The sequence below is a fragment of the Sarcophilus harrisii genome, chromosome 6 (genome assembly GCF_902635505.1).
Source record: "Sarcophilus harrisii chromosome 6, mSarHar1.11, whole genome shotgun sequence".
NCBI classification, from domain to species: Eukaryota; Metazoa; Chordata; class Mammalia; order Dasyuromorphia; family Dasyuridae; genus Sarcophilus; species Sarcophilus harrisii.
The window spans coordinates 234,268,244-234,292,999 of NC_045431.1; the positions used below are offsets into that span (position 1 = coordinate 234,268,244).

General features: G+C 61.5%; 3 protein-coding genes across 17 annotated transcripts in view; 2 read left to right on the plus strand and 1 right to left on the minus strand.

The window, feature by feature from the left end:
* Positions 1-7,007, plus strand: part of LRRC56 (leucine rich repeat containing 56) — a 45,627-nt gene extending 38,620 nt beyond the window's left edge. Inside the window, exons 9-15 of one of the 4 annotated variants that reach the window (XM_031942528.1) lie at positions 2,066-2,264; positions 2,766-2,963; positions 3,059-3,123; positions 3,641-3,795; positions 4,074-4,198; positions 5,716-6,028; positions 6,266-7,007. In XM_031942528.1, the coding sequence (XP_031798388.1) occupies positions 2,066-2,264; positions 2,766-2,963; positions 3,059-3,123; positions 3,641-3,795; positions 4,074-4,198; positions 5,716-6,028; positions 6,266-6,563 (1,353 nt within the window). In that variant the 3' untranslated portion in view covers positions 6,564-7,007. The remainder of the gene's footprint in view (positions 1-2,065; positions 2,265-2,765; positions 2,964-3,058; positions 3,124-3,640; positions 3,796-4,073; positions 4,199-5,715; positions 6,029-6,265) is intronic. The other 3 variants (XM_031942527.1, XM_031942526.1, XM_031942529.1) reach the window with 3 other exon arrangements.
* A 117-nt stretch (positions 7,008-7,124) lies between these two features.
* Positions 7,125-20,821, minus strand: LMNTD2 (lamin tail domain containing 2). Of its 7 annotated transcripts, none has more exons than XM_031942520.1 (16): positions 20,741-20,821; positions 18,794-19,001; positions 18,332-18,574; positions 17,918-18,070; positions 17,735-17,822; positions 17,431-17,586; positions 15,978-16,043; positions 15,804-15,892; positions 15,489-15,718; positions 15,278-15,413; positions 14,971-15,166; positions 8,518-8,634; positions 8,154-8,383; positions 7,862-7,983; positions 7,493-7,545; positions 7,125-7,341 (listed from the first exon to the last, which is right to left on the minus strand). In XM_031942520.1, the coding sequence occupies exons 2-16, from the start codon at positions 18,847-18,849 to the stop codon at positions 7,183-7,185; spliced, it is 2,094 nt and encodes a 697-aa protein (XP_031798380.1). In that variant the 5' UTR covers positions 18,850-19,001; positions 20,741-20,821; the 3' UTR covers positions 7,125-7,182. The 7 variants fall into 7 exon arrangements, with proteins under 7 accessions (XP_031798380.1, XP_031798379.1, XP_031798385.1 ...); XM_031942519.1 differs by lacking the exon at positions 20,741-20,821 and adding an exon at positions 20,596-20,684; XM_031942525.1 differs by lacking the exon at positions 20,741-20,821 and adding an exon at positions 20,596-20,684 and having other exon boundaries at positions 18,332-18,578.
* RASSF7 (Ras association domain family member 7) lies at positions 20,776-23,503 on the plus strand. 6 transcript variants are annotated; one of them, XM_031942551.1, is made up of 5 exons: positions 20,776-20,855; positions 21,724-21,857; positions 21,935-22,611; positions 22,700-22,819; positions 23,009-23,503. In XM_031942551.1, the coding sequence occupies exons 2-5, from the start codon at positions 21,755-21,757 to the stop codon at positions 23,291-23,293; spliced, it is 1,185 nt and encodes a 394-aa protein (XP_031798411.1). In that variant the 5' UTR covers positions 20,776-20,855; positions 21,724-21,754; the 3' UTR covers positions 23,294-23,503. The 6 variants fall into 6 exon arrangements, with proteins under 6 accessions (XP_031798411.1, XP_031798412.1, XP_031798410.1 ...); XM_031942550.1 differs by lacking the exon at positions 20,776-20,855 and adding an exon at positions 21,089-21,227; XM_031942553.1 differs by lacking the exon at positions 20,776-20,855 and adding an exon at positions 21,091-21,227 and having other exon boundaries at positions 22,911-23,102.
* Positions 23,504-24,756: the final 1,253 nt, after the last annotated feature.

A 24,756-nucleotide genomic window follows, 5' to 3' on the forward strand; every position in this document is an offset into this window, starting at 1 on the left:
CTTTGAACTCATTTTACCATAAAACAGTCAGAGGGGAGGGGCCTGAATTTGAGAGGACTGAAGGTGATTTCCGCCCCACAGAAATGGATAAATGAAGAAAAACGAGGAAATACCAAAGAAGGAAGGTTGTTTTGTGTATGAATAATAGGGAGAGAATGGTTTGGTTTTGAATGGCTCTTTGGGAGGGAGAGCTCTGGAGACCAGATTGTGATTTGAGAGAGGAAATGCCTAAGGGATAGCATGGGGGAAGATAGCTTGCTTTCAACCCAGGTCCCACCAAAAAAGGGGAACAGTGGCTCAGAAACCTTGAATGGGTTAAAGATTTGGAGGATAGGAATAACGGGGATCCCAAAATCCAGAAATGACAGGCTGATGGCCCAGGAAACAAAAAATTATGGGAATACAGGGCATTTGTTCTTAAACCTAGATGTGGATCAGTGACTCCACAGGAAGGGTCATGACTCGGGGGAGGGGAAATCAGGTGATTTTGTGGATGGGACTGGGGAAGGAATTACAAGCAAAAAAAAAAAAAAGATAAAGTAACTTGCCTAGAGTCACATAGCTACAGTCTGAGGCTGGGTTTGATTTCTGGAAGTTTTTTAGGTATCAATGTTAGTGCTCCTTCACTGTATCACTTGGCTACCCCAGAGGATTTAGGAAGACCCGAGTTGAAATGTGGCTTAATCGTTTATGGTGTGACATTTGACCCCGATTTTCCACAGTGTCTTCATCTGTAAAATGAAGATATTAATAGCGTCTCAACCAAAGGGTTGTTGTAAGGATCAAATAAGCTAACATTTATGAAGTGCTGCATCAAAGTCAAGTATTACTCTTGTGAAATAGCCTGGATATTGCTGGTGCTTCTTTAGGTCTTGTTCACTTTTTTACATCACTTGCTGTGAACTTTATGGGCAGCCTCTCTGGTCACTTTCACCTCTGCAGCCTCTCTGGTCACTTTCACCTCTGCAGCCTCTCTGGTCAATTTCACCTCTGCAGCCTCTCTGGTCACTTTCACCTCTGCAGCCTCTCTGGTCACTTTCACCTCTGCAGCTTCTCTGGTCACTTTCACCTCTGCAGCTTCTCTGGTCAGTTTCACCTCTGCAGCTTCTCTGGTCAGTTTCACCTCTGCAGCACCTCTGTTCAATTTTCTCTCTGCTGCATCTCTATAATACACCCCCTCTCCCCTCTAACACTCATTTCTGGACTATTGTATTAGCTGCTTTGTGGAGGGTGTGCCCTGCTCTCCTCAAGTCTCTTCCCCACTCCAGTCCATTCTCCATTCTGTCATTAAAGTGATTTTCCTAAAGTTTAGGTCCATTCTTGTCACCCCCTACTCACTAAACCCCCTTGGCTCCCTATTCTTCCAGCATCAAACACAAAATCCTCAGTTTGGCCTTCAAAGCCTTTTACAATTTTGCTACCTTTTCAGTCTTACACCTTACTCACCCTCATATACTCTGCAATCCAGAGTATCAGCCTTCTTACTCTTCTCTACAGGAAACTGGGAATGTGAACGAATGGCAATTCCAGGAAGGCTACCATCTTCCTCTCCTTCCCAAAAAGGCAAAATAGAGGTGACATGGTGGGACTCACACTTGGGAAAAACACTTTGGTTACTGACTACAGGATGGATTATAATGGGAAGATGAGTAAGGAGACCAATTAAAACCATGGAGCCTGTGGGTCACTGTGAATTCATTAAGCTTCCTATACCCTCCCTTGCCTGCAGCCTGAGCTGGTCCACCATAAGAAGTCCCCAGACTCTGTGGCCCCAGGACTCTGAAGCCCAGGGCTATGTCAGGCTTGCTGCCTACAGAATCGGGGTCATGTCCCATTGGCACGGGGAGCCATGGTCCCCCCGAACCGCCCTACGAGGACTGTAATCCCTCAGCAGGGGCCTGAAGCCCGGCCCTCTGTGTCCAGGACCCTGTGGCCCAGCACTGGCCTAAGTCAGGCCACGGGCCCCAGTTGTGCTCTGCCAGTTTCCCGTGAGCCAAGCCAGACCCGGGAGCTCAGCCCCCAGAAAATCTCTGCGCCGCTGACAGTTGTCCTCCTGTCCCTCCAGGCCCCAGACTATAACTACCGGGCCGAGGTGAAAAAGCTCATTCCCCACCTCCAGTTCTTGGACGACGTACCGGCCGCCCAGACTTCCCCACAGGCCGCCCGGGAGATCAGCGAGGACTGGCTCATTGTGAAGGAGTCCATCAAGGAGTCCAGTGCAGACTGCTCATGGTTCAGCTCATTCAGCCCTCGGCCCGCGCCCGGTGGGTGGGGACCCCAGGGACCAGGCCACTGTCCAACCCTCTCCCCTTTTTCAGGGAAGGAAGCTCCAGCTCCAGGAGAGAGTGAGGTTGCAAAGGCGCTGGATTAGTGCCCATGAGAGGCCAGGCTGGTGGCCCGGCGGGGTGGCGGGCGCTCAGTCCCTCCCAGAGCCCAGCCCCCAGCCCCCAGCCCCCAGCCCGGGCCACAAAAGCCCTCCCCCTCACCCCCGAAGTGCAGCCTCTCTCACCTCTGGGACTGTTCCTGGTGCCATTGTCCAGTCCGGGGGGGCGGGGCCCAGTCCTCCCTGTGACCGCCTCGGTTTGCCAGAATGTATAGCAGAGAGGAGACCCTGCTCCATCACGGAACTCCCCAGAGAGCGGCCTCCCCACAAACCCCCTTTGCCCCCGACGCAGAGCGCTGGAGGCCTCCCCCTTGTGGCTCGGGGCGGCCGTCGCTGGACACTGAGCAAGCGGTTTCTGTTTCTCTCTTAAATTCTCGCCCAGGCCTCTCGAGGCAAAGACTCAGCCCCAGTCTGAGGCTGTCCCCGAACCTCTTCTCCCCGTCCCCACGACCGTGGCCGCTCCCTCTGGACCGGCTGCCCTGGACGATCCCCCTCTCGTCCCCAGGGAGCCCTCTCCCAGAAGGCTTATTCCCCGAGGAGCTGAGCCCTGACTCCAGCGACTCCAGTGACCTGACGCACGGTAGGTCCCTCCCCGGGGCTCCCTGGGCCCTCCTCAGGCTCTGCTCCCCTTCCTCCGATCTCCGCCGGGAGCCCCTAAAGCCGCCTTTCTTTCAGGGGTCAGCCGCGTCCTCTGCGGAAACCCCATCAAAGGTCTTCAGGAGCGCCGGCAGAAGCGGCACGTAGGTTTCGGGATCCCCCGGGCTTGGGCTGCAGTTTGGGAGGTCGGAGGGAAGGGCCGCCGAGATCCCTGCTTATTCCCCCGGAGAAGGAAGCTGAGCCCCCAGTGTCCCCCCCACACTCAGACAGCCTCTTTCAGCTGCAATTCTTCTTCCCGCGTCCAGGGCAATCCCTGAACCTTGGGCTTTGAGGTCAGAGTCTCCCCTCCCACCATCCACCCTGCATCTCAAACTCCCAGCAACCCCTGGGCCCTGGCCCACCGCAGGCCAGAGCCATGCAGCCGCCTGCTCCGAGGGCCCCTGAGGCGGGCCCCTGAACCCCAGAGCCTCAGCTCGCTGCCCAGCGGGCACAGGCGGGCACACTCTGGGCCTGGTTCTCCGGCCCTGGAGCAGCAGCAGCGGACAAAGCTCCCAGCGCCTCGCCCCGGACACATTCCTGCCCAGTCCTGTGGGCCCCCAGCTGGGGACAGAAAGTTCAGGGCCCCGGGGCCCCGCCAAGGCCGCCTTCTGCCTTCCTCAGGACCACAGCGGGCGCACAACGCCCCAGCCCCCAGCCCCGGGCTCCGTCTGCACCCAGGGACCCGACGACCTCTCGGGCGGGGAGGAAGAAGGTTTGGGCTGGCCCCAAGGTCTCTGGGCAGAGTACAGGTCTTGGAAGGAAGAACAGCAGCAACAGTGAGTTTGGAAGGGATTCAAGAGCCCCTGCCCGCGCGCGATGCCCTTCGAGGGGCCCTGGGCGTGGGCCAGATCTCCTTACCTGAGCTGCAGCCTGAGGGCTGTCCCAGCCTTGAATCTCCCTCCCCCGGGGGCAGCCCCTTTTCTTTCCTGAGAGTCTCCTTGGGGGCCCCTGGGGCCGTGCCAGAAGGAGGCAGGAGCTGGAGGGGTGCCCAGAGGGGAGGGGGGGGGGCTACAGGGAGCCGCAGCCTGAGCCAACTAAGAAGCAGCTGTTTCAGATTAAACATGCTGCTTGTGGGGAGAAGCTCCCTGGGGTGTCCCCAAGAGGAAGAGGAGAACACCTCGGTCCCGGAGGACCAGGAGGGAGAGGAGAAGGCTTGGGGCCCCCTAAGCCCTGTTCCAGGTAACCGTCTTCCCCCTTGTTCTCCCTCCTTCTCTGGTTGCTCACCCTTCGCTCTCCCGCTCTCTCAGGCCCCCTTCAGCCCCTTGTCTTTTCTCAGAGCCTCCCTCGGGGCCAGTAAAGCCCCGAGACCTGGGGAAGACCATGGCGGTGACTGAGAGGGAGGCTGGTGCCTCCTGAGGAGCCCTGGGGGCAAGAGAGCGGCCATGGGGGGCACGTGGGCTGTCCGGGGCACACCCCGAGCTAAATGTAAAACCCCAGCCACAAGTTCGGAAAAGTCTCCTGATTCAAGATCAGCCTTTTCTTGTTCATTTTTGTATCAAAGCCTTTTATTTTTGAAGCACAAGCCCGGATAATTTCCAACATTCACCCTTGCGGAAGCTGATGTTCCAAGCTTTCTCCCCGCCTTCCCCACGCCCTCCCCTAGATGGCGAGTAATCCACCATGTGTTAAACACGTGCAGCAAGATCAGTTTGGGGCTTTGCTGAGGCAGTCAGGGTTAAGTGACTTGCCCAGGGTCACACAGGAGGAAGTGTTAAGTGTCTGAGGCAGGACCTGAACTCAGGTCCTCCTGACTCCAGGGCTGGGGCTCCTGAGCAGCGTCCGAGGCCATTAGGGGGTCCAGGACAAGGAGAGAAAAGGTCGCTGAGGGGCCCTTCCCTTCGGAGGGAGCCATTTCCGTGGGAGGCCAGAGCAGAAATCAGACCCTGGAGGGCTAGAAGGGCAGGGGGAGGGGGAGGGCAGCGGGATGGGGGAGGGCAGGGGGAGAAACGGCAGCCGGCTCCTTGGGGTTGTGGTTTTAATTCAGAAACAGCAGCTCGGGCTCCCTGTTCTGGGGTGAGTTCAGGTGCCAGGGCTCGATCCTCAGGCAGACGGTCCCCACAGAGCCAGCCTCACCCCTGAGGGCAGCCTCATGCTCCTGCCCATGGTGGGGCGGGGCCCAGCCTCCAAACGCCTCAAGCTGACCTTCCTCTGCCCCCCCCCCCCCGCCCCCACCCCCTGCTGTGGTCCTCCAGGTGTGCAATCTCCCTCCTTGTCCATCCCCCCCAAGCCTTCAGTCTTGTCCTTCCCGGTGCCCAGCCTCGGCCTCCCGGGCGGCTGCTCCCCCCAGCCGCCTCCCCTCAAGCCTGGGACCCGCTTCCTCCTTTCTCCCCTAGTCTGTGACCCCAGCAAGCGGCTCTGGCTTCTCCTCCCATCTCCAGGCCCCAGGCAGTTCCCCGGGCTGTGCCCCCCGCCTGACGCTCCCTTTCCCGCTCCCACACCCCTGCCGCAAGGTCTCCCCCTCGAAAGCAGTTTGGGGCCTTTCCGTGCCTGGGCCTGGGGTGGCTCCCGGGGGCCAGGCCTTTGAATTGGTTGGGAGTCCTCAGGACCCCCGCGGCCCCCGGACGGGGCACTGGCCTTCCTGGCCCCGGGGGGCTCTAGGGGCAGTCCCCGGGGCGTGGCGGCTGCCCCGTTGGGGACCCGGAGCCCCCAGTGAGCGCAAGGGCCCTGCTGAGTCCGTGTTCTCTGTTGCCCCGCAGATCCTTCTCAGGTCCCGGGCGGCAGTGGATGGGCGGTGGGGCCCGGCTCCCCCCTCCCCCCTTCTTCCCTCAGGCAGCCGTCGCCTCCCCCGCTGCCCAGCCCCAGCAGCTGCCCGAGGTCCGAGTTCCGGGGCAGGCGGCTGTGCCCAAACCTCGCCATCAGCCCGCTGCCCAGCCCGGAGGCAGGGGCCCACCTGGGGGAGAGGCTGAGCCCCTTCAGGCGTCTCACGGCCCTGAGAAGCCCGGGGCCCCAGGGCCAGCCGGAGCATCGCGGGACCAGGCCGGCCGGAGGAGCGGAAGCCTCGGAACCCAAGTAAAGACTCCTTCCCAATGGCTGCCCCTGGAACCCAGGGGGGGCCTTGTCTCCCCCCTCCCCCATCTGTCACTCCCCCTTTCTCTCCTGGCAGGAAGGGGAGGGGAGCCCAGTGCTCTGGGAAGCCTCTGCCCCCCCAGCAGTCCAGCTCCCCTTGAGGGTGTGAGGGCAGGAGTGGCAGGAGGGGCAGGGCACCGGGCAGGGCAGCTTTCAGCTGCTCCCTCCCTCCCCCCTCAGGCACAGCCCGAGGGGCCTCCGGCCCGCCCTGGGGGCCCGCCGTTCCCCACCCCCGCAGCAGCCACCGCCCCCCCTGGAGCCGGCCTTCTGCCCCCTCAGACTTCCGAGCGCGCCCAAGGGAGCGAGCTGCAGGCAGCCCCTCGCCGTCCGCTGCCCCAAGGCCCCGGAGAAGACGCTCCTGCCGGCCCGGCAGCTGGCCGGCACCCCCAGCACCCTCCACCGGCTGCCCAGCCTGGGGCCCGCCGCCACCCCTCCCCCGACACCCCCAGCACCTCCCGCCAGGAGCGCCAAGTCCTAACCCTGTGGCTCCCTTGGGCGGCGCTCGGTCCCTGGCCCCGGACTGGACACTTGGGCTGACCCCGGTGACCCAGCGCAGAGAGGGCCCCTCAGACCGCTGCCCCGGTGCCCTCGAGTCCTGTCAGTGACTGCGGAGGGAGCAGCCGGGATGAGCGCCTGCTAGTGGCCCTGTCGGGGTCGGGCGTCCCCGCTGCACCCAGGAATCCTGAGATAAGGAAGGAGGGGTCACGTGGGGGGGCAACCGCAGCCTCGTGGGGGGCCCGGACCCTAATTCTGGGGGCTTGCTTAGAGACCCCCCAGATACTAGGGCAGAATCTCCTTTCTCAATCATTCTCTACTCTGGGTTGGACAGAAATGTAACGTGCTTTATTTTCACTTAATACTGGTTAATAAATTATGCAGCCAGTGTCTCCCTTTGGCTCCTGGCCGCCTCCCCGCCCCCCCCCCCCCCCCGCCCCCCGCCCCCACCTGACCTAGAGCTCTTTCTGCTTTTCTCCTAGCTGTACCTTCCCCCTTCCCCGCCCCCCCCCCCAATCACACAGAGCCTCCCACAGGCCGCTCAGCTACTCGAGGCGAATGTATTGTGGTATATGTCTGTGCCCCCCCCCCTCCTGCCCCCCTCACAGAGGCTCCCTCAGCTCTGTGGTAATGGGGAGATAACTCAGATGCTTCATCCCAAATCTGCTCTCCGAGGTCTTCTGAACACTCAGGGCCACCATGGGACAGTCCACGTCCACGAACTTCCTGCAGATCCGCGGTGGCAGGAAATGGTTCCCTTTCTGAGTGGAGAGAGGGCCCGGTGGCGGGGGCTGCCCGGGCTGGACCCGCTCCCAACACACACTCCCCCATTCCCTGGGTCGTGGGGTGCCCCCCATGAAGCCTTGAGCAGATACCCAGGAGCCCCCAAGCTCTCCGCTCTCACACACTCACAGAAACCCCCTTCTCCTGCATCTTCTTGCCAATGTTTGACAGCTGTGCCATCTCTGTTTGGGGAGAATAAAGGGACAGCGCGAGGGTCAGTCGCTAAGTCCCCCAGCACAAGGGTCAATCCACTAGTCCCCCAGCACAAGGGTCAGTCGCTTAGTCCCCCAGTGCAAGGGTCAGTCTCCTTGTCCCCCAGTGTGAGGGTCACTCCCCTTGTCCCCTAGCGCGAGGGTCAGTTCGCTGGTCCCCCATCCCTCACTCCCTAGCCCCCAGCCCCATGGCCAGGAAGGGAGATCTGGGAGAGTCATGGCCAACAGTGCATGAGGCCGGAGGGACAAGCGATGAGGGGGAGGGGGGCCCCTGGGCGGCAGGCACCTGGAATGCTGGGAAGTGGCATCATAGTGTTATGAAGAGACTGCCTGGACACCCTGGCCTCCCTAGCCTCCTGCTGGCCAAAGCTCTTGGAGATGTCGTAGCTGGGGATGGGGATCAGGGGCCTGAGAGGGGACAAAAAAAGGGAGTGAGAAGAGGCTGATGTGGACAAAAGGGGGGATGGGAATCGGGGAGGGGGTGGCAGAAGGGGAAAGTCAAAATCATGACCCAAGGTGGAGATCTGGCAAAACTTGAGCAAGCCCCCCCCCCCCCGCCCCCCTTTCCCATAGCACACCTGCTTCTGTAGGTCCCAGACTGACTGTCGAGGCTGGGGCCCGAAATCCTGCTCTTTCTTCGGATCCGGGACTGCCGGCGGTAGTTCTTGCTCCCGAGGTCTGGGCCCTCCTGGGACCTCTTTCCCTCAGCCTCAGGAAGGGGATAGCGGTCGATAGACACGTCCGTGTGGTCATCGAAAGACTTGGAGGCCTCAGTCACAGAGTGTTGTGCCTGATACTCGCTCATCACCTGCGGGACTGACTGGTCACCTGGTCCCTCCAGGAGAGGGGCCGCAACTGCCCTGCCCACGGAGGTGCCCCAGACTCATGCTGGCCGGGCTCCTGGGCACCCAAACCTTCTCTCCTGGGCCCCCTGCCACTCACCTGTCCCTTGGGGTTCAGCAGGAGGGTGACACAGCCAGGGTTGGTGTAAAAATGGATCAGCTGCCTTTGCATCTGGGGCACGTGCTTCTTCGTCAGGCTGACCCCTTCACCCCACACCTGCCCCAAGAGTCCTGTCAGACCAGTCCCCACCCTCGAGGCCGGCCCCGTGGGAGAGGATATGCTCTGTTAGGACCCCCTCTCCTTAGTAGTAAATACTCAAAAAATGGAGACAGACTGAGAGGGAGGTACCCGAGAGAGGGGGAGGTCGGCATGAGGGGAGACGGCAATCACACTGGGAGCCAGAGGGGTTCTGGACCTGAGAACCCCACCCGGCTAAGAGCCTGAAGCTTTGGGGTCATTGTGTTCCTTGCGGGCTACTCTCACCAGAATGCTCACAGGGAACAGGAGTCTGCTTAGAGTCTTTTTGGGGAACTACATCCCCCAAACGCCTATTTGATGGCTCCACGTGTGGCCACCTACCCATGATTAGAGGCTAGCAAGTCACAGAGTCTGGAGAGACGCAAATAGAGGGAAAGCACACACCTGGACATCAGCAGCAGAAAGGGAAGGGACCAAGAGGGCTCAGGCTAGGGGAGTCACTTGGGAGAGCCGAGTCACAAGCTGCAGCAGCTCCCTCCCTCGCCTCCTCTCCCTCCCCACTCTGATGAAGAGGCAAGCTCAACTCTTTTGTGCTGGGGGGGGAGGGGGGAGGGGGGAGGAGCAGGGGGACGGCCGAGTACAGAATCAGCCGATCATGAGTTAAATTCTCCAGGATGGATGTAGCCTTGTACTTCTGGTTTAAAGGTCACACTGGTCTATTTGCCTTACATTTTGCTTTAAGAGTAAGGGGAAGTGTCCATCCCCTTTTTCAAGCTTAGGAGGAGGATTTAACACCCCAGAAGGTCAATACTGATGACCAGGTGTTACTGAGATGTCACGCCAGTGATTTTGCTTTGAGAAGTGAGATACCTTTATCTGAGTAGTGAGAAGGGTCTGCAGTAGTCAGGGAAGGACCCAACTCTTCACTTCTGCAGTAAGAGAAGGGGTAATCTCTTTTCTTCCCAATCAAATGGAGCATCTAGCAGGGAGCTACTCTCCCAGGAAGTACCCTATCCAGTACTTTGAGCCTTCCTTCCTTGATTGCTGCCAGCAATCAAACAGGGACACACAGTATCGTGTCAGATTTAGACACGAGATTGGCAGCAGACAAGAATCCCAAGAAATAGTTGAAGCTAACATTAAGGAGAGCCCCAAAGAGCCCCGTGATGTCTCCATGAGAAGAGAAAGGATACTGAGGTCAATAGATTTGTGTTACCCTAACCATATATTCCATCTGTGTTTGCCTTAGTTTGTGCTCACTCTTTCCACAGATGCTGCATTTGTGAGAAAGAGCATCCAGGTTCACCGAGGATGGGGTGGTGAAGAATTTTGTTAACTTTGTTCTTACTGTCTTAGAAATTTTCATGCTAAGAGATAATTGTATCTACTGACTGAATGTAGACACACCAGAAGGGGCTTGTGAGTTGTCATAGTATAAGTGGTTCCCATAGTATGTATATTCCTTGAATACAAAGTAGCAGCCGCTCTAAAGAGATAGAACCTTCAGTACAAGTTGGGGGCATGGCCCAGGAGGGGATGTTTCTTAATCTGGTACCTCCATCACCAAGGACAATGGATATTCCTTAACACTGGAAATATGGATAGATTTGAAGTGGTACTAGATGAAGTTGACGATTCTCTGTATCCTATGGATTAATTTGTAGATTGCTTTTAACATTTCCAGGACCCACAAAAAGTCATCAGTCAACTGGCATTTATTAAGCCAAACACTGTGCTAAAGGAGTACAAAGATGCATTGGGGCAGACTGGGATACAAAGAAAATAAAACATTAGGTCCCTGCCCTCAGGGAACTCATAGTCTGAGGGGGAAGACAACCTGCAGATACAAAATAGTAGGTAATCTACAAAGGGAAAATGCTAGAAGCCTTCCTAAGAAGATGGGTTTTCAACTGAAACATGAAAAAAGCCGAGGCGCCAAGATGCTGAGAGACTGCCTTCCAGTGCAGGTGTAGTATGAGATGGGGAACAGAGTAAGACTAGATGTGAAAAAACTAGAAAGGTAGGATTTGTGATGGGCTGTACAAGTCAAGCAGAGGGTTGTATGTTTGATCCTAAAGGTTTTAGAAAGCCACGGGAATTTACTGAATTGGTGGTTGGAGTAGAGGCAGAGGGGGAACAGGTCTCACCTGAACTTTAGGGAGGTTACTTTAGTGGCTGACTGGAGGATGGACTGGAATAGGGAGAGACTGAGGCCGGCAGACCTCCCCTCACCTCACCTCCAGGCCCACGGTAATGGAGAGATGCTTCAGAGTAGGGGCAATATCAGAAAGAAGAGGGCATGTTGGAGAGACTGCAGAAGTGAAGTCAACCAGAGGCAAAACCGACCAGGCACACCACAAAGGCGAAACCCACAAGAAACGTGGCAGGGGCAAAACCGACCAGAGACGCCACGAAGGCGAGACCCACAAGAACCGTGGCAGGAGCGAAACCGACCGGAGACGCCACGAAGGTGAGACCAACAAGAACCGTGGCAGGGGGGAAACCGACTGGAGATGCTGACAAAATCGACCAGAGATGCTGCAGAGATGAAATCGCTCCCTTTCCCTTAGACATGGTCTTTCCCGGACAACTCTGTAGCAAGTTCGTCCTGGACCCCCAGAGCTGCCCATCCGATGACCTGGGGGCAGGCCTAGGGCAATCTCAGGGAGATGGGAAAGCCAACACCTTCCAGACCCTTCAACAATGATCTGCTCAGAGTTTTGGGAGAAGCTGAGAAGACAAAGCTAGAACAAAGGCCTCTCCTCCTCCACACTCTCCAGGCAGTTTCTCCTCAGTGGGCTGCAGGACAGCACACTGACTCCAATTTCTGGAGTGAAAGGGCTTGTTGGCACTTATGAGATCACCTCCCTGAGAGAGGTGTTGTCAATGACTGATCGGGGAATGCTGTGCACATAGTACCCCTGAGTGTCAGCCTACATTTGACAGTCTTTTATGGTGTCGTCAGGAGCCTGAGAGATAGCCGTGAGCTGCACCCAGTGACTTGAGCTTACTTGATACTGCATCCAGAATGTGTTGCGAAATGGGTCCAGGCCAGTCTGAACGGAAGCTATGTGCATTTGCCCGTTTCACTGAGATTTGCATCATTAACATTGAGCAGACATGGTGAGATGGGGCCCACAGCAGGGATTTGATTCACACAAGGGATATTTGGTGAAGATCTATGGATGACGACCCCAAAACAATATTGCTTCTGGGAGCCTTCTCCCGATCAGCCAGGGAGGACAAAAGAGAAGAATTATTTGGGGGACAGATGGAAGCACTGGAATGAAACATGGAGAGGAAGGCCAAAGGAAAAAACCATCTGCCTACTATTCAAAGCCCTCCACCAGGTCCAGTATCAGGGATGGATCAGTCCATCTCCAGGGCAGGATCCTCTCAAGGCGAGTTATTCTGCTGAATGAGTCCATGGGCAGGGCTAGGGTTGACTGGGCTGAGCTATTTTCACTTTGAGGGTTCTCTGTGACTCCGTATTGCTCCCAAGATCAGTAAAGTTGCTGCTCCTGCCATTTCCAAAACCTATTGCTATCAGGTCTACACTGGCCCAAGTCATTAAAGAGCTCATTCTCTCTAGAATTCAGAGTCACCTGAGAAATCTCCTTCAAGCAGCTTTTTCCGGGGACTTAGCTGAGGTTGTCCTGCCTGCCACTGTGCTCCACATCTCCAGAGTGATGGAGTGTGTGGACCTGGAGGTATAATTTGGGCTATTCTACTAATCACAAGATATCTCCTGTGTGGAGTCCATTGCCCTTCCCTCAATGGACAAACATCCTATAATCTTTTCAAATGAATTGTGATGAGATTATAGGAAAATTCCTTAAGTAGCCCATTCATTATGGTGATGGCAGATTGCCGAGCCAGCCTCTCCTTAGCCTGTGTAATCTCAGTGGCTAGTAGGTGCCAGATAAATGTTAGCCAAACCCACACAAATGCTTAAGGATGGAAACTGCTCTGTGCAAAGTTAGCAGTGCTCTCCCGATGGAGAAGATGGCCTCTCCTGGAGACTGCTGCTCATTGGCTGCTTCTGACCCTGCTGATGCCTTCTAGCTCAGATGTTTCTCCTCTGGATTTTCACCCCTCCTCTTCAGTCTCCTTGCTTGCATCATCCATCATTCTCCTCTCCCTCAGTGAGTTTACGCCATTAAGACTCTCCTCTCTCCAGTCTCTCAGGGAGCTCACCAGCTCCCACGGCTTTAGTAAGAGTCTCTGCTAATCGTGACTCCCAGATCTACGTCCCCATCTCCATTTTAATCCGGGTCTTTTGGATATTTTGAACTGAACCCATTTCAAAAGCTGACATGTCCCCAATGCATTCTCCCTCTTTCCCTCAGAACCCCCGGGAAGGCAGCCGAGGCAAGCCTCATGTGCGCCGTGACTGGCGCAGTGTCCGTGGGGAAGCTCTGAAGGAGCTAGGAGAATCTGCCTCACCCTACTCTTCGGAAGGGGTACTGGGAAGGGCAACACAGGCAGCAAGCCGGATTTCTCAATGTATTCCTCAGTTGTGAAGTGGGGGGTTTTGCCCCATCTTCCTCTTGGGTATTTCTTTTCCTCACTGAGGCAAATGGGGTTAAGTGACTTGCCCAGGGTCACATAGTCAGGAAATGTTAAGTGTCTGAGGTCAAATTTGAACTCAGGTCCTCCTGACTTCAGGGCTGGTGCTCTATCCACTGCACCACCTAGCTGTCCCCCCCTTTTTTTCTCATTTTAAAAGAAAACCATTTAAGAAAGGATTTTCTATAATGGGCAGGAGGAACAACAAGGGGGGGAAATTAGGGGATATCCACAAAAGCCACAGTTGGTTTAAGTGCTGGCACTTCAGAGCCCTGAGGGCAGAGGCGACCCTGAATTCAGAAGAGAAAGGTGAAATCTGGGACTCTCAGCAGCTCTGGGGAGATCTGTTTCCCAGGATGCAGATAAAGGCCTGGGAAGCAGGCCCCCCCCAAAGGACTGGAGGCTCCTGGGAATCTAATTTGGGAAACATAGAAGTCCCTCAGACTCGGGAAATCCCTCCTTTCCTTCTGCTAAGAGTCCTGGTGCTGGAAGGAGGGCGAGTTCTGGAGAGAGAAGGGTGCCCGAAGGTCAACGCCTTCCTGGAGGTGGGCAAGCCTGGCATCGGGCTCCAGCTGGGAAGGAGTTGGCCCGAAGGAGGGGGGTGGGGCGGGAGGATGACCTGGAAGGATTCAAAGACCAAGGCTTGGGGAAAAGGACTCTCCAGAACCCCTTCCCCCCCCCTCCCCCCCCAGTACCCGCCTTGCTTGGCCTTCTCTTCCAAGGGGAAAGACCTTTGTACTGGGGGGGACGGGGCAGAGGCTGCCTGGGCGATCTGCTGGCCCATCACCCGCTCTAGAAGAAATGAGGAACTGGGAGGATTTGATGCCCTCCACGGTGTCCGTGAAAGAGAAGAGAATCTGCCCCCCGGGAGTGCTCTGTGGATCTTGGTGCCCAGGGCCGGCCCAGCTCCCTGCTGGAGCCCGAGATTGGGGAGCAGCAGCAGGAGGCAGGGCTCCCCTTCTGTCGGGGACCGAGCCCAGCGCTGGCTCTGAGGACAGGAAGGGCCTGAAAGGGCAGAGCCGGACGCAGGGTGGCAGGGAGCAGAGCCAGGCCTGAGCCACAGCCTTCCTCTGGGAAGGCCGCCCCTCTCCATCTCCCTTCTCTTGCTGTCCACACAGGCCAAGTGGGTGGGACCTTCAGTGTCCCGTCCCCCCCAGCGCCTTCTCTGACCTGCTCCACTCCTGGCTCCCTCCTCCCTAAATCAGAGCCGCTCCGGCTTGCGCCACCCTCCCCAGCCTTGACCTAGAGCCAGCCAGTCACACACTCACGCCTTCAGCCACTGTGCTGCTGGGGGCCAGGAAAGGAAGAGCCCCGCCACGGTCCCCGCCTCCCCTCCTTGTGCCCACACCTGGCATCCTCCTGCCCCCGGCCCACCGCCAGCAGTCCTTCCTGCCCCATGGCACTCTGAGATGGGAAGGACGGAAGGCTTGGCCACCCTCGCCCACCGGCGTCCCCAGCTGCTTCTCCCGGCTCCGGGATTTCTGTGCCCTGCCCAAGTACTTGCCAGATGTGCCAGTCTCCACCCCCCACGGATCCCCCCCATCAGCAGACACAAGGAGGGACCGCAGGACCACCAGCCTCTGCTTGCTTCCAGGGTCCCTTCAAGCACCTCAGGGGCTGCCCACACTGGGTCTCAGTCTGGTCCGGCCTCGTCTGGCCAAAGATCTCAGGCCCGAGGCCTGGTAGCGGGGGCTTTGGGGCGGGGGGAAGGGACGGAGCTTTGCCTCTGAACCTCCTGCAGGGGCCCTCCCTCCCACGGGGTGGGGGCTCTCGCGGGGCACCGACCGTGACGTGGTGCTGCGGGCCCAGCAGCGTGTCCTTGGGGAAGCGGTACACGCACACGGGGAACTGGTGGATGAGCTGCTTGAGGACGTAGCCGCTGATGTCCACGCTCTCCTCCAGAGACTCGTTGAGCACCCGGATGAACTTGCCACGTTTGTCAATCTTCACGATCCTTAAGGGGGAGCCGAAGCTGTTCCTCCTGGGGAACAGAGCAGGCCCAGGGGGGATGGGTGAGGCTGGGACCAGCCCAGTTCTCTAGCCCAGCCCCCCTCCCCACCCCCCCCAGCCTCAGCCCTTCCATGCTACTCACCCCCGGTGGTGGTCCCGGAAGGAGCAGGGGACAGAGCCCAGCCTGGCCGAGCCGATGCCCACCACCGCAGCCCGGGCACTGCTGCAGCTGTCCATGCGCACGTTGGGTCTCCAGACCTCCATGGCGGTTTGAGTCCCTGTCCGGAATGGCCGAGTCAGCCCCCGCCCCGCCCCCGTGCCCGCCCTCCTCCCCGGAGCAGCCCAGGGCTCACCAGAGCTGCTGCCCTCCTGTTCCTGGGTGGGCAAGGTGAGGGAGGGGCTCAGGTCCGAGGCCACGGACGCGGGCGCGCTGCTGTGTCTGGTGATGGTCCCCTCCGAGGTGGAGGCCGTGGAGCTGAGGCAGCTGCTGGGCATCTTCCAGTCCACAGTCTTTTGGGAGCCGGACTTCTCCCGCTGGGGCCCGGGGAGTTCCGAGAGATCCAGCATGTGGGCGGAGGCGGGCCTGCGGGGCAGGCGAGGGGACGCCCAGAGTCCGGTTACCCTCGAGGGGGGTGGGGGGCCCAACCTGACACCCCCAGGGGCCGTACCTGGTTTTTTGGTAAAGGTCCTTGAACAGGTTGGGGTACCGCTTTGCGACACTGTTCCAGTCCACGTCCTCCAGGCTGAAGTGGCGCCCCTGAGAGAGCCAGAGTTGAGGCCGGGGCTGCCATGGGCACGGTCCCGGCCGTGGCTCTCCCCCCTCCTCCTCCAACCAGCTTTACCTCCGCAGACTTCTGCTCCAGGGACTCATCACTCAGATCCATCATTAGCGCCTCGGCCGTCACCACCTGGGCAAAAAGGGGCTGGTGGGCACAGCCGGGCCCGGGCTGGCTGCCGAGGGCTAAACTGGGTCTGGGGGTCCGGGGGGTGGGGGCTAGGTCAGGAGCACCCCCTCAGAGGAGAAACAGGGAGAAGGCGCGGGGCCGGGGGGGGGGGGGGGGGCAGAGTGGGAGCAAAGCCCAGGGGCCAGGAGGGCAAAAGGCCGTGGGCGGGAAGGCTGACTCGGGCTGACTCTCTCAGTATGTCTGGGAGAAAGGAAGGAAATCAGATTATGGGGGGGGGGGGCTGCTGCGCCCCCAGCACTGGGTTCAAAGTTCATGTTTGAGCTTCACAGCCTGGATCTGAACCCTGGGCTTCCTGATCCAGCACCGGGCTACCTGCTGCCCCCAGGCTGGAACCCCAAACACCAGGCAGTTTAGACGCCATCCTTGGAGGCGACAGGGAGCGGCCGAAAGCTTCTGCGCCATTGGACCCTCGGCAGCCCCTGGGTGCCGGTGCTGCCACCTGGTGCTGGAAAGGGCAAAGGCCCGAAGCTAGCGGCCACAGGGGCCCCAAGAGGTGGGATCTCCAAGGGGGCAAGCAATGGTTGAGCGCCTGCTGTGTGCCCGGTCCTGCCCCACAGCAGACAATGTGGAAGTAGCCGGGGAAGTGGCGGTCCCTGGGGGGAGGGGCTCTGGATGGTGTCTGTGGGATGGACTAAAGGCCTTCCCCATTGGCAGTAAGACCCAGGGGCCGAGAGTCACATGCACAGAGAGTGACAGAGTCCTGGGCACCAGCCCCAGACCTCCAGAAGGGGAGGGGAGGCCGGGAGGGGGCACCTGGAAGCCACAGCCCATGGAACTGAAGGAGAACTGTGAGAAGAGTCGTTCTGCTGGCAGAGAAGCAGCCAGGGGACGATTAGTGAGGGAGCCTGTATTAAGCACCTACTGTCTGCCCTGCCTTGGAAGGACAGAGACAGCAGAACAGCTAAAGCCTGCCCGTTAAGGCTGCAGAAGACAGGCAGGCGCCTGATAGAAGCCCCTCTCCCTGGGACGCAGATGGAGGAGACAGAGGGAGAAGAGGCGGCCACGCTGGGTAGAAGGCCCCCGGCCAGACGGGGACAAGGGGACATCCCTATAAGATATGGGGGTCATAGAGGGAAAGCTGGATGGTCCCTTGGGGGCACCTGGTCCTGGGATAGTAACCAACTGCCTGGAGGCTCAGGAGACCCAGACCCAGGCAGAGCAGCTGGCCCAGGGCAAGCCTGGGGGGGGGAGCGGGAAGAGAGGGAGGGGCCTGCTGCTAGTCTGGAACCAGGGGCTGAAGGCCAGGGAAAGCCCTGGGACAGAGAAGACCCTCCCCTCACCCCCGGTCCGGGCATCTCCCCAAGGAAGCAGCCCCCACAGGCTCACCCACCTCCACGCTGCCCGTCTGGGAGCGCAGCACCCGGCCGGCCCAGGAGGACCGGGCCAGGTGCAAGAGACAGGATCGCTGGTAGGACTGCAGCTCATCCTCCAGGCGCTTCAGAGTTGCGTTGGCCTCTTGAAGCTGATTCTGCAGCTCCATCTTCTCCTGCAGGGAGGGAGCGGTGGGCTTCGGACCGCCCGGGGAGGGAGCGGTGGGCTTCGGGCCGCCCGGGGAGGGAGCGGTGGGCTTCGGGCTGCCCGGGGAGGGAGCGGTGGGCTTCGGGCTGCCCGGGGAGGGATTGGAGGAGTCTCACCTGGCAGGCTTGCTTCTTCTGGTCCTGCAGTTCCTGAGTCATCTTCTCTATCTGCTGCTGTAAGGCTCTGATCTGGTCCCGGGAGGTCCTGCAGGGAGGTCCCAACAGGAGGCGGGGCAGTGAGGGAAAGTGTGGGGCAGGGGGAAGCTGGGGGGAGGGGGAGGGGAGCTGAAGGCTCCTGACCTTTCTGGCTTGGAGTCTGTCAGCTCATGGAGTATGTAAGTCATCCGTTTCCCAGAAGGACACTGAGCAGCCTTCCGAAGGCCTTGGATTTCCAGCTCCCTTTGGGCCAGCAGCAGCCTTAGGACTCTTGGATCCAGGTGCTCTGAGAGGCGACTGCAAATGTCACACCCAGAGCCCTCAAACCCCAGCCTCTGGTCCTGGCCTTGAATGCCCATGCCCTTCGAAGGTCTCAGACCTTCCAGAGGCCGTGCCCCCCACTTCCTCTGGGCCTCGGACCTTGCAGGCTGCACCGACCTCCCACCCCAACCTCAGCGGCAGAGCCACGGACTCAGACCTCAGGCTCCAGAACCACGGCTCTCGCTCACTCCCTGCCCGGCCCCGGCCCCCGCGGGGACCCTCCCATCGGGCTCTTACTGCTGGCTGTCCCGAGATATCCCGTAAGAGCCGTTGGATTTGTTGGCCCCCTCGGGCGTCGGCCCGGATTCTGTGGCCTCGGGGCCGTCGCTGCTCCACATGAAGGAGGGCCAGGAGATGGTCCAGGAGGGTTCGTGGACCTTGAGCTCCTGCCCCAAGTCACTGCCCAGCTGCTCCAGGCTGGAGCCGTCCTCCCCCGGTTCTGCAGGCTGCCCCGCCATCCCCGGTGTTTCTGGAGGGAGCCTGCCTGGGAGAGATTGCTAGGCTGCCACAGCCCACCTGTCCAGGAGAAGCCCCTTCAGTCTGCAGTGGGGAAGGGAGCCCCTTCCCAGCCCTCCGTCACCTTGCAACACTGGCTAAAGGCTGGGGGGGGGCCCATTTACAGAAGAGGAAAAGGCCTCATACAATTCCAAGCTTCTGCTCGTGCCCCCACCCGCGCCCTCTCCCACCCTCCCCCCTCACCTAAGGCAGACTGCGGGCTCTGGGCTGTGGAGCCCAGGCTTTGTTGTTGTTTCCATGGTTACGGGCACCCCTCCAGGGCCCTAGAAGGAGGGGCTGTTTGTTCTGAGGATGTTCCGGCATTTCAGAGGCCTCAGTTTCTCCTTTTGGAGCTCTAGGCTCCAGCTCTGGGAGGGAGGGCCCGCTGGCCCGGGCTGGGATCCCGCCTCCTCTGGGGGACAAGAAGGGGAAGGAGTCAGGGCCAGCGCCCAGCCCCGGGGGAGGGGGGGCTGCCTGCCCACTGCTCCGAGGGACGGGAGTGGGGGAAGGGTCCAGCTAAGGGGAAAGTTCAGTTGGGGAAGAGAATCCACTCGGCATCTCCGGGGGACTAAAGAACAGCCAGGGCCCGGCTCCCACCTCGCAGAGCTCCCAGATTGAGGCAGGAGCCGATACAGCCCTGACTGCACTGGAGCAAGAGCCCGGGCACTCCCGGCCCCCACGGAGGGCGGCTGCCAGGGAGGCCGATGGCGCCCGAGGGGCCCCCGGGGAGGGGGCGCTGGAGAAGCCCCTGCCCGGCTTGGCCACAAAAGGGAGAGCTGGGGGGGCCTTTCTGGTAGGTGAGGATGGAGGCGCCCCGGGCGGCCGGAGGGAGGGAGGGCGGGCCTGGCCAGCAAGAGGGCCGCCGAGGGCGCCCAGGCCGGCCGAGGAGCCGGCGGCCTCCGCTCCGGGACCCTCCCCCTTCCCCAGCAGAGACAAACCCGAGCCGTGGCCCCAGCGCTGCCCCCTCGGGGTCTGCGAGCCAACAAAGCGCCTTCTGGGTGTTCGGCGGAGGAGAAAGAGGCAAAAAGGGGGGGGCTAAAGGAGGAGACCACGCGGCTGCCACGGCCCCTGCAATGCCGTCTCTGCGCCCCCCCCTGCGCCTGACAAAGGCCTCCCTCCCGGGGGGCTGGGGAGGAAGCCGGGCAGCAGGGGGCGCCTCCCCAGCAGGGGGTGCTCGTGGCGGGGGGCGGGCGCCTACGCCTGGGGCCCCCGCCTTGCCTGCGGGTTTCAGTCACTGCCCCCCCCCTGTTCTGCCAAGGGCGGGAGGTGCCCGAGGGGGCTGCGCTGTCCCCGCTTGGGCGGCCCCCGCGGCCCTGAGGCCGGATTGTCCGTAGCTGCCTCCCCTGGGAGCAGTCCCCCCCCGCAGGCTTCGGGCGCATGCGCTTTGTCACCCCGAGGTGCGCGTCCCCCCCTCCCCCACAAAGTTCGGCCTTTGTCACAGAGCTGCCTTGGTCGCTGTCTGAGGCCCCGGGGGCCTGCTGGGGGCTGGGCCCATCTTCGGGCCCCTCATTCTCAGGAGGGAGAGTGTCCGGCTCCCCTCCCAGCCGCCCTCCTTCCCCCGCTCTCACCCCCTCCCTTCTCGGTGCCCCTCCTCCTTTCAGAGCTTCTATTCCCTCCCCCCCCCCCCTCCCTGCCACCAAGGACCATTTCCGATGAGCGCCCCCTCCCGGTCCCGCAGGCCCTCGCACGCTGCGGGAGTCCAGGTAGGGAGCCTGGCGAATTCTGAGGGAGCAGACACCACGTGGGCATCGATTGCTAGCAAGCCGCGCACGCGCACGTGCACATCAGAGGCGGTGGTTGCGCCTCAGACCCCGCCTCCCGTTGCCCGAACTCGCCCACCTAGTCTTAGCTCCGAGGCAAAAGCCCATAACGCGCCGGGGGAGCGGGACCTGAAGAAAGGGAGGGAGAACATTCAAAAGCCAATGGGAGCGCGGCAAAAAGGGGCGGGGCGGTTACTGACGGCCTATGGACGGAGAAATGAGGCCCGCGACATTCCGAGCAGGTACCCGGAAATCAGGTTCCCCGGATTAGATGGTGGGGTCAGAGGTCACGGAGAGGGTAAAGGTCAGACTGGGCAACACGAAAACCATTCCCCTCCCAAGGGCAAGGTGACACAGCCATCTGGACGGGGAGGCTACTTTAACCGCTGACCTCGAGGCTCAACGAGCCAGACCGCCGGAGTCTGGGGCAGTCGCACCACACCTAGCCACGCCCACACCTGTAAGCTCGAAACTGACCAATGGAAGAGGGGCGGAGCGTCAGCCAGGTAAACGAGACGCGGCTGGAGGCGTGGAGTCTTGGTAGCCAATAGAAGCCCGTCATAGGATTGTGAGGCGGGGCCCAAGGTTGAGAGTGGCCAATGAGGACTCTAGGTGGGGCGGGGTGGGGCAACAGGCATCCGGCCAATGAGGGTGAGTCTGGGGCCGCGGGGTGAACTCCCCACTGCGACCAATGGACGCCCGGGGTGGGGTGGGGCGGGGCAATAGGCATCGGGCCAATAGGGGCGCGGGGCGGGGCGGGGCTCGGGCAAACAGCTAATCAGGTGGCGGTGTGGGGCCGCGGGGCGGGACTGTCGGAGCCCGAACGCGGACCGAACCGAGCCTGAGCCGGAGCGAGTCGGAGCCGGAGCCGCAACGAGGTTGGTCGGTTTGGAGCTGTGGGGAGAGGACCCAAGGGTAGGATCCGGACTGTTGGGCTTTCCCTCTGGGTGACCTTTGCCCAGGGTCAGTTGCTACTTTCCCGGATCTGGGGGCGGGGTCAGAGATCAGTGGGGGTCGCTGGCTCTCCTGACCTCTGACCCGGCCCCCCAAACGGGAGCTGCTCCGACGGGGCTGGGGGGCGGCGGCTCCTGGGCTCTGGCTCCTCCTGGGCTGGGGAGGAGAGCCGGCCTTTGAGGGGCCGCCCCGGGGAACGGGCAGGACCCCGGGGCCCGGCTTTCCCCTGCCGGGGCTGCCCACGGCTGAGAGCGCCCCAGCTGCGACCCTCTCCGGCCCTGCCCCGCTAAGCTCGGGGCGCGCTGCGGCCCCTCCGCCCCGGCCCTCCCTCCCGCTCCCTTCCTGGGCCCCCGCCTCGGGGCGCCCCCGCTCCCTCCGCGCCGGCCCCGGAGGGTCCTCAGCGCCCGGTTCCCTCCCCAGGTCGGGCTGGGGATGCCCCGGCCCTGCCCCCATGGAGCTGAAGGTCTGGGTAGATGGCGTGCAGCGCGTGGTCTGCGGCGTCTCGGAGCAGACCACCTGCCAGGAAGTGGTCGTGGCCCTGGCCCAAGCCCTCGGTGAGCAGCGCCCCGGGCGGGCGGGGGGCGGGCGCCGGAGTGGGACCCCCCCCCAACGCCCTGCTTCTCCTTCCCAGGGCAGACCGGCCGCTACGTGCTCATCCAACGACTCCGGGACAAGGAGCGGCAGATGCTGCCCCAGGAGTGCCCGGTGGGCGCCCAGGCCACGTGTGGACAGTTTGCCAGCGACGTCCAGTTTGTCCTGCGGCGGACGGGGCCCAGCCTCGCTGAGCGGCCCGCCTCGGACCCCTGTCTTCCCCCGGCGCCCTCCCTGGCGTGGGCCAGCCTCCCCCCCAGGCCCCCTGCCCACCCGGAGCCCCGCAGGGGTTCCTCCCCCTCGGGAGGGGGCTCCATCTGGCCCAAGGAGGACGTAGGAGCGGAGCTGTGGGGCCTGGAGCACCTGGTCCAAAGCAACGAGGCCGAGCTGGGTCAGGAGGGCTTCTGGCAAGAGGAGCTCAGGCGGGAACTGGAGCAGGAGCTGGAGCAGCAGGGCCACATGCAGAAGCTGCAGGCCGCCACCGAGGAGTGCGTCCGGCGCCTCCGGGAGCTGGACGCGCAGGCCCGAGCCCTGGAGGAGGAGATCCGCTGGCGGCAGCAGCAGCAGGAGGCGCCGGGCCCCCGGAGGCCGCCGGAGGAGGCGGCAGCCGCCCGGCTCCAGAGGGACCTGCAGACCCAGGCCCTCCAGAGCGAGAGGCTGGAGAGCAGCCTGGCCAGCGTGGGCCGGGCCCTGGCGGAGGCGGAGCAGAGCCTGCAGGTGAGGCCAGCCTGACCCAGCACCCGCCGTCCCCCTCCCGAAGGCAGGGGCCAGGCTCCTTCATGGCTCCCCTCTCCCACCCATTCAGGCCCAGGCCCAGGAGGTGGAGGAGCTGAACCGAGAGCTTAGACAGTGTAACCTGCAGCAGTTCATCCAGCAGGCCGGGCCTGCGCTGCCCCCAAGGCCCCAGGGCCCTGGCTCCAGCCAGGTGAGAGCCTGGGGAGCTGGGCACCAGGGGAGCCCCAGGAAGAACACCCCACTTCCCAGGGCTCCCCGGGCTCACTCGCTGTTTGCTACAGGATCCTCCAGCCTCACCAACAAACCCATCCCACACCTTCCCGAGATGTCCAGCCTGAGCCCCAAAGCACACGTAAGCCGGCTCCCCCTGCCCCTCCAGGAAGAAGACTGCGAGCAGGGCCCTCGTGTGCCCGTCACTCCGGCGCCTTCCTCTCCGCCGCACGCCGCGGCCGCGGGGAGACCATGGCTGTGGTTGGCCGCTCACTCGGCCCCCTCGGCTCTCACCGTCACCTCTCTCTCGGAGACAGCTCACCTGGATGCCGAGGCCCTGCTGAAGGCGGTCGCTGCCGGGCCCGGGGACCCGTGTTCCAGCCGTCCCGCTGGGCAGAGGAGTAGCCAGCTCCTGTCCCTCTCCACACATGCTGCACTGGTCAGAGATGAGTGAGGGATCTCTGGGAAAGACTGACTGGGGCAGACAGCTGCAGGGCCAGGCCAGGCTCCTTTGGCCAATTCCTTAGACCTCTACGCTGTGGCCAACAAACTCCTAGCAGGACCGGGGGTGGGGTGGGGGGGGGGGGTTCTCTCTTGCTGTGGCCTGAGTGTGTCCCTTTCCTCACTGTGTGGATCCCCCTGGAATAAAGGCACCCCAAGTACAGTGTGGGCTGAATCTGTCCTCGGCTGTGGCCCCAGGGCTTAGGCCCAAGTTTCCCTGAGGCCTCGGCCCAAATACCCGGAGTCCTGGGAACTCCCCTTCCGTCCCCTCCCTGGCAGTTCCCCATTCCATCGTTGCCACAGCCTTCCTCCCGTTCTCATGTTCCTGCCCATTGCTCGGGCTGCCGGGGCCCCCTCCCCCTGCCCCGAGAATGGTGTCACATCGAAAGCAGGACCTCCAGGCACCCCTCCCATGTGGTCTGCTCCAAAGGCTTCCTCAGAGAAGGAAGGGCAGACTTGGTTCCTTTTCCAGCTCACCGTGGGGTGAGGACAAAGAACGGGTGAGAAGCAGCGGGCACGCACTCGCCTCGTGCCCCATCTCGCTCACGGCCGCCTCCTTTCCCTCTTCTGCCAGCCTCGGCTCCTGGATGCACCCCACCCAGACCCCTGGGGGGCGGGCAGACCAGTGCGGCCGCTGGGGCCTCCCCGGACCAAGAAGCCTTTCGGCAGGGGCCTGCTTCCTGTGAGCCAGCTGGGCCAGAGCCACACCCCTCCCTCCTCAGCAGCCAGGGAGGTGCCAGGGGAAGTCTGGTTCCTCAGCTTCTCTCTGGAATCTTGCAAGCTGACTCACGGGCCAACTCCAGGGTGCACTGAGGGCTGAGGTGTCTGGGGAGTGGACAGACCAGCTGGGCCAGGCCACCTGAGACCAGGGACCCAGCCCTGGGAGCAGAGCCCCTGCCGGGGGCCCTCTCTGGGCGCAGGAACACGTCTGCCTGGACTGGTTTGGCTGGTGAGGGCCTGCCTGGAGGCGATACCACATTCCTGAGGCCCTGGGCATGGGGGAGAGCTTGGCTCTGCGTCCTGAGGCAGAGAGCCCAGAGAGACCGGCCCAGGTCAGCCTCCCCTTCCGGCAGCCTGCCTGCCTCGGGGGCCTTTCCCCTTGCACTCCAAAGGGGCACTAGGCTGCGCCGAGGGAAGGCCCCCCCCTCCAAAACAAAGGGCTTCCCCATGCAGCCCCAGCCCAGAGCAGCCCAGTGCTTGCCCCAGTAACGGAGCCCGTCTTCATCCACAGCCGGAATGCTCTGCCCAGGGGAGGCCAAATGACTGCTGGGGTCAGGGGTGGACCCCTGGTAGCGACCTCAGTGGCCATGGAGCCCAGCACTCCCACGGTCCGTTTTTTCTAACTTCTCAGGCCCCTTTAGGGGCCACCAGGGGCACCGTTGGTCTCTAGCCCTCAGGCCGGGAAAGCACTAGTGC

Coding starts and splice junctions, on each gene's coding strand:
- LMNTD2 (XM_031942520.1), bottom strand. CDS start 18,849: ATGGAAACAACAACAAAGCCTGGGCTCCACAGCCCAGAGCCCGCAGTC. Junction 8,384..8,517: donor TGCTGAACCCCAAGGGACAG/GTGAGTGGCAGG, acceptor TCAGTCCCGCAG/GTGATGAGCGAGTATCAGGC. Junction 7,546..7,861: donor GCCACTTCCCAGCATTCCAG/GTGCCTGCCGCC, acceptor CTCCCCAAACAG/AGATGGCACAGCTGTCAAAC.
- RASSF7 (XM_031942551.1), top strand. CDS start 21,755: ATGGAGCTGAAGGTCTGGGTAGATGGCGTGCAGCGCGTGGTCTGCGGC. Junction 22,612..22,699: donor AGGCGGAGCAGAGCCTGCAG/GTGAGGCCAGCC, acceptor CCACCCATTCAG/GCCCAGGCCCAGGAGGTGGA. Junction 22,820..23,008: donor AGGGCCCTGGCTCCAGCCAG/GTGAGAGCCTGG, acceptor CTGCCCCTCCAG/GAAGAAGACTGCGAGCAGGG.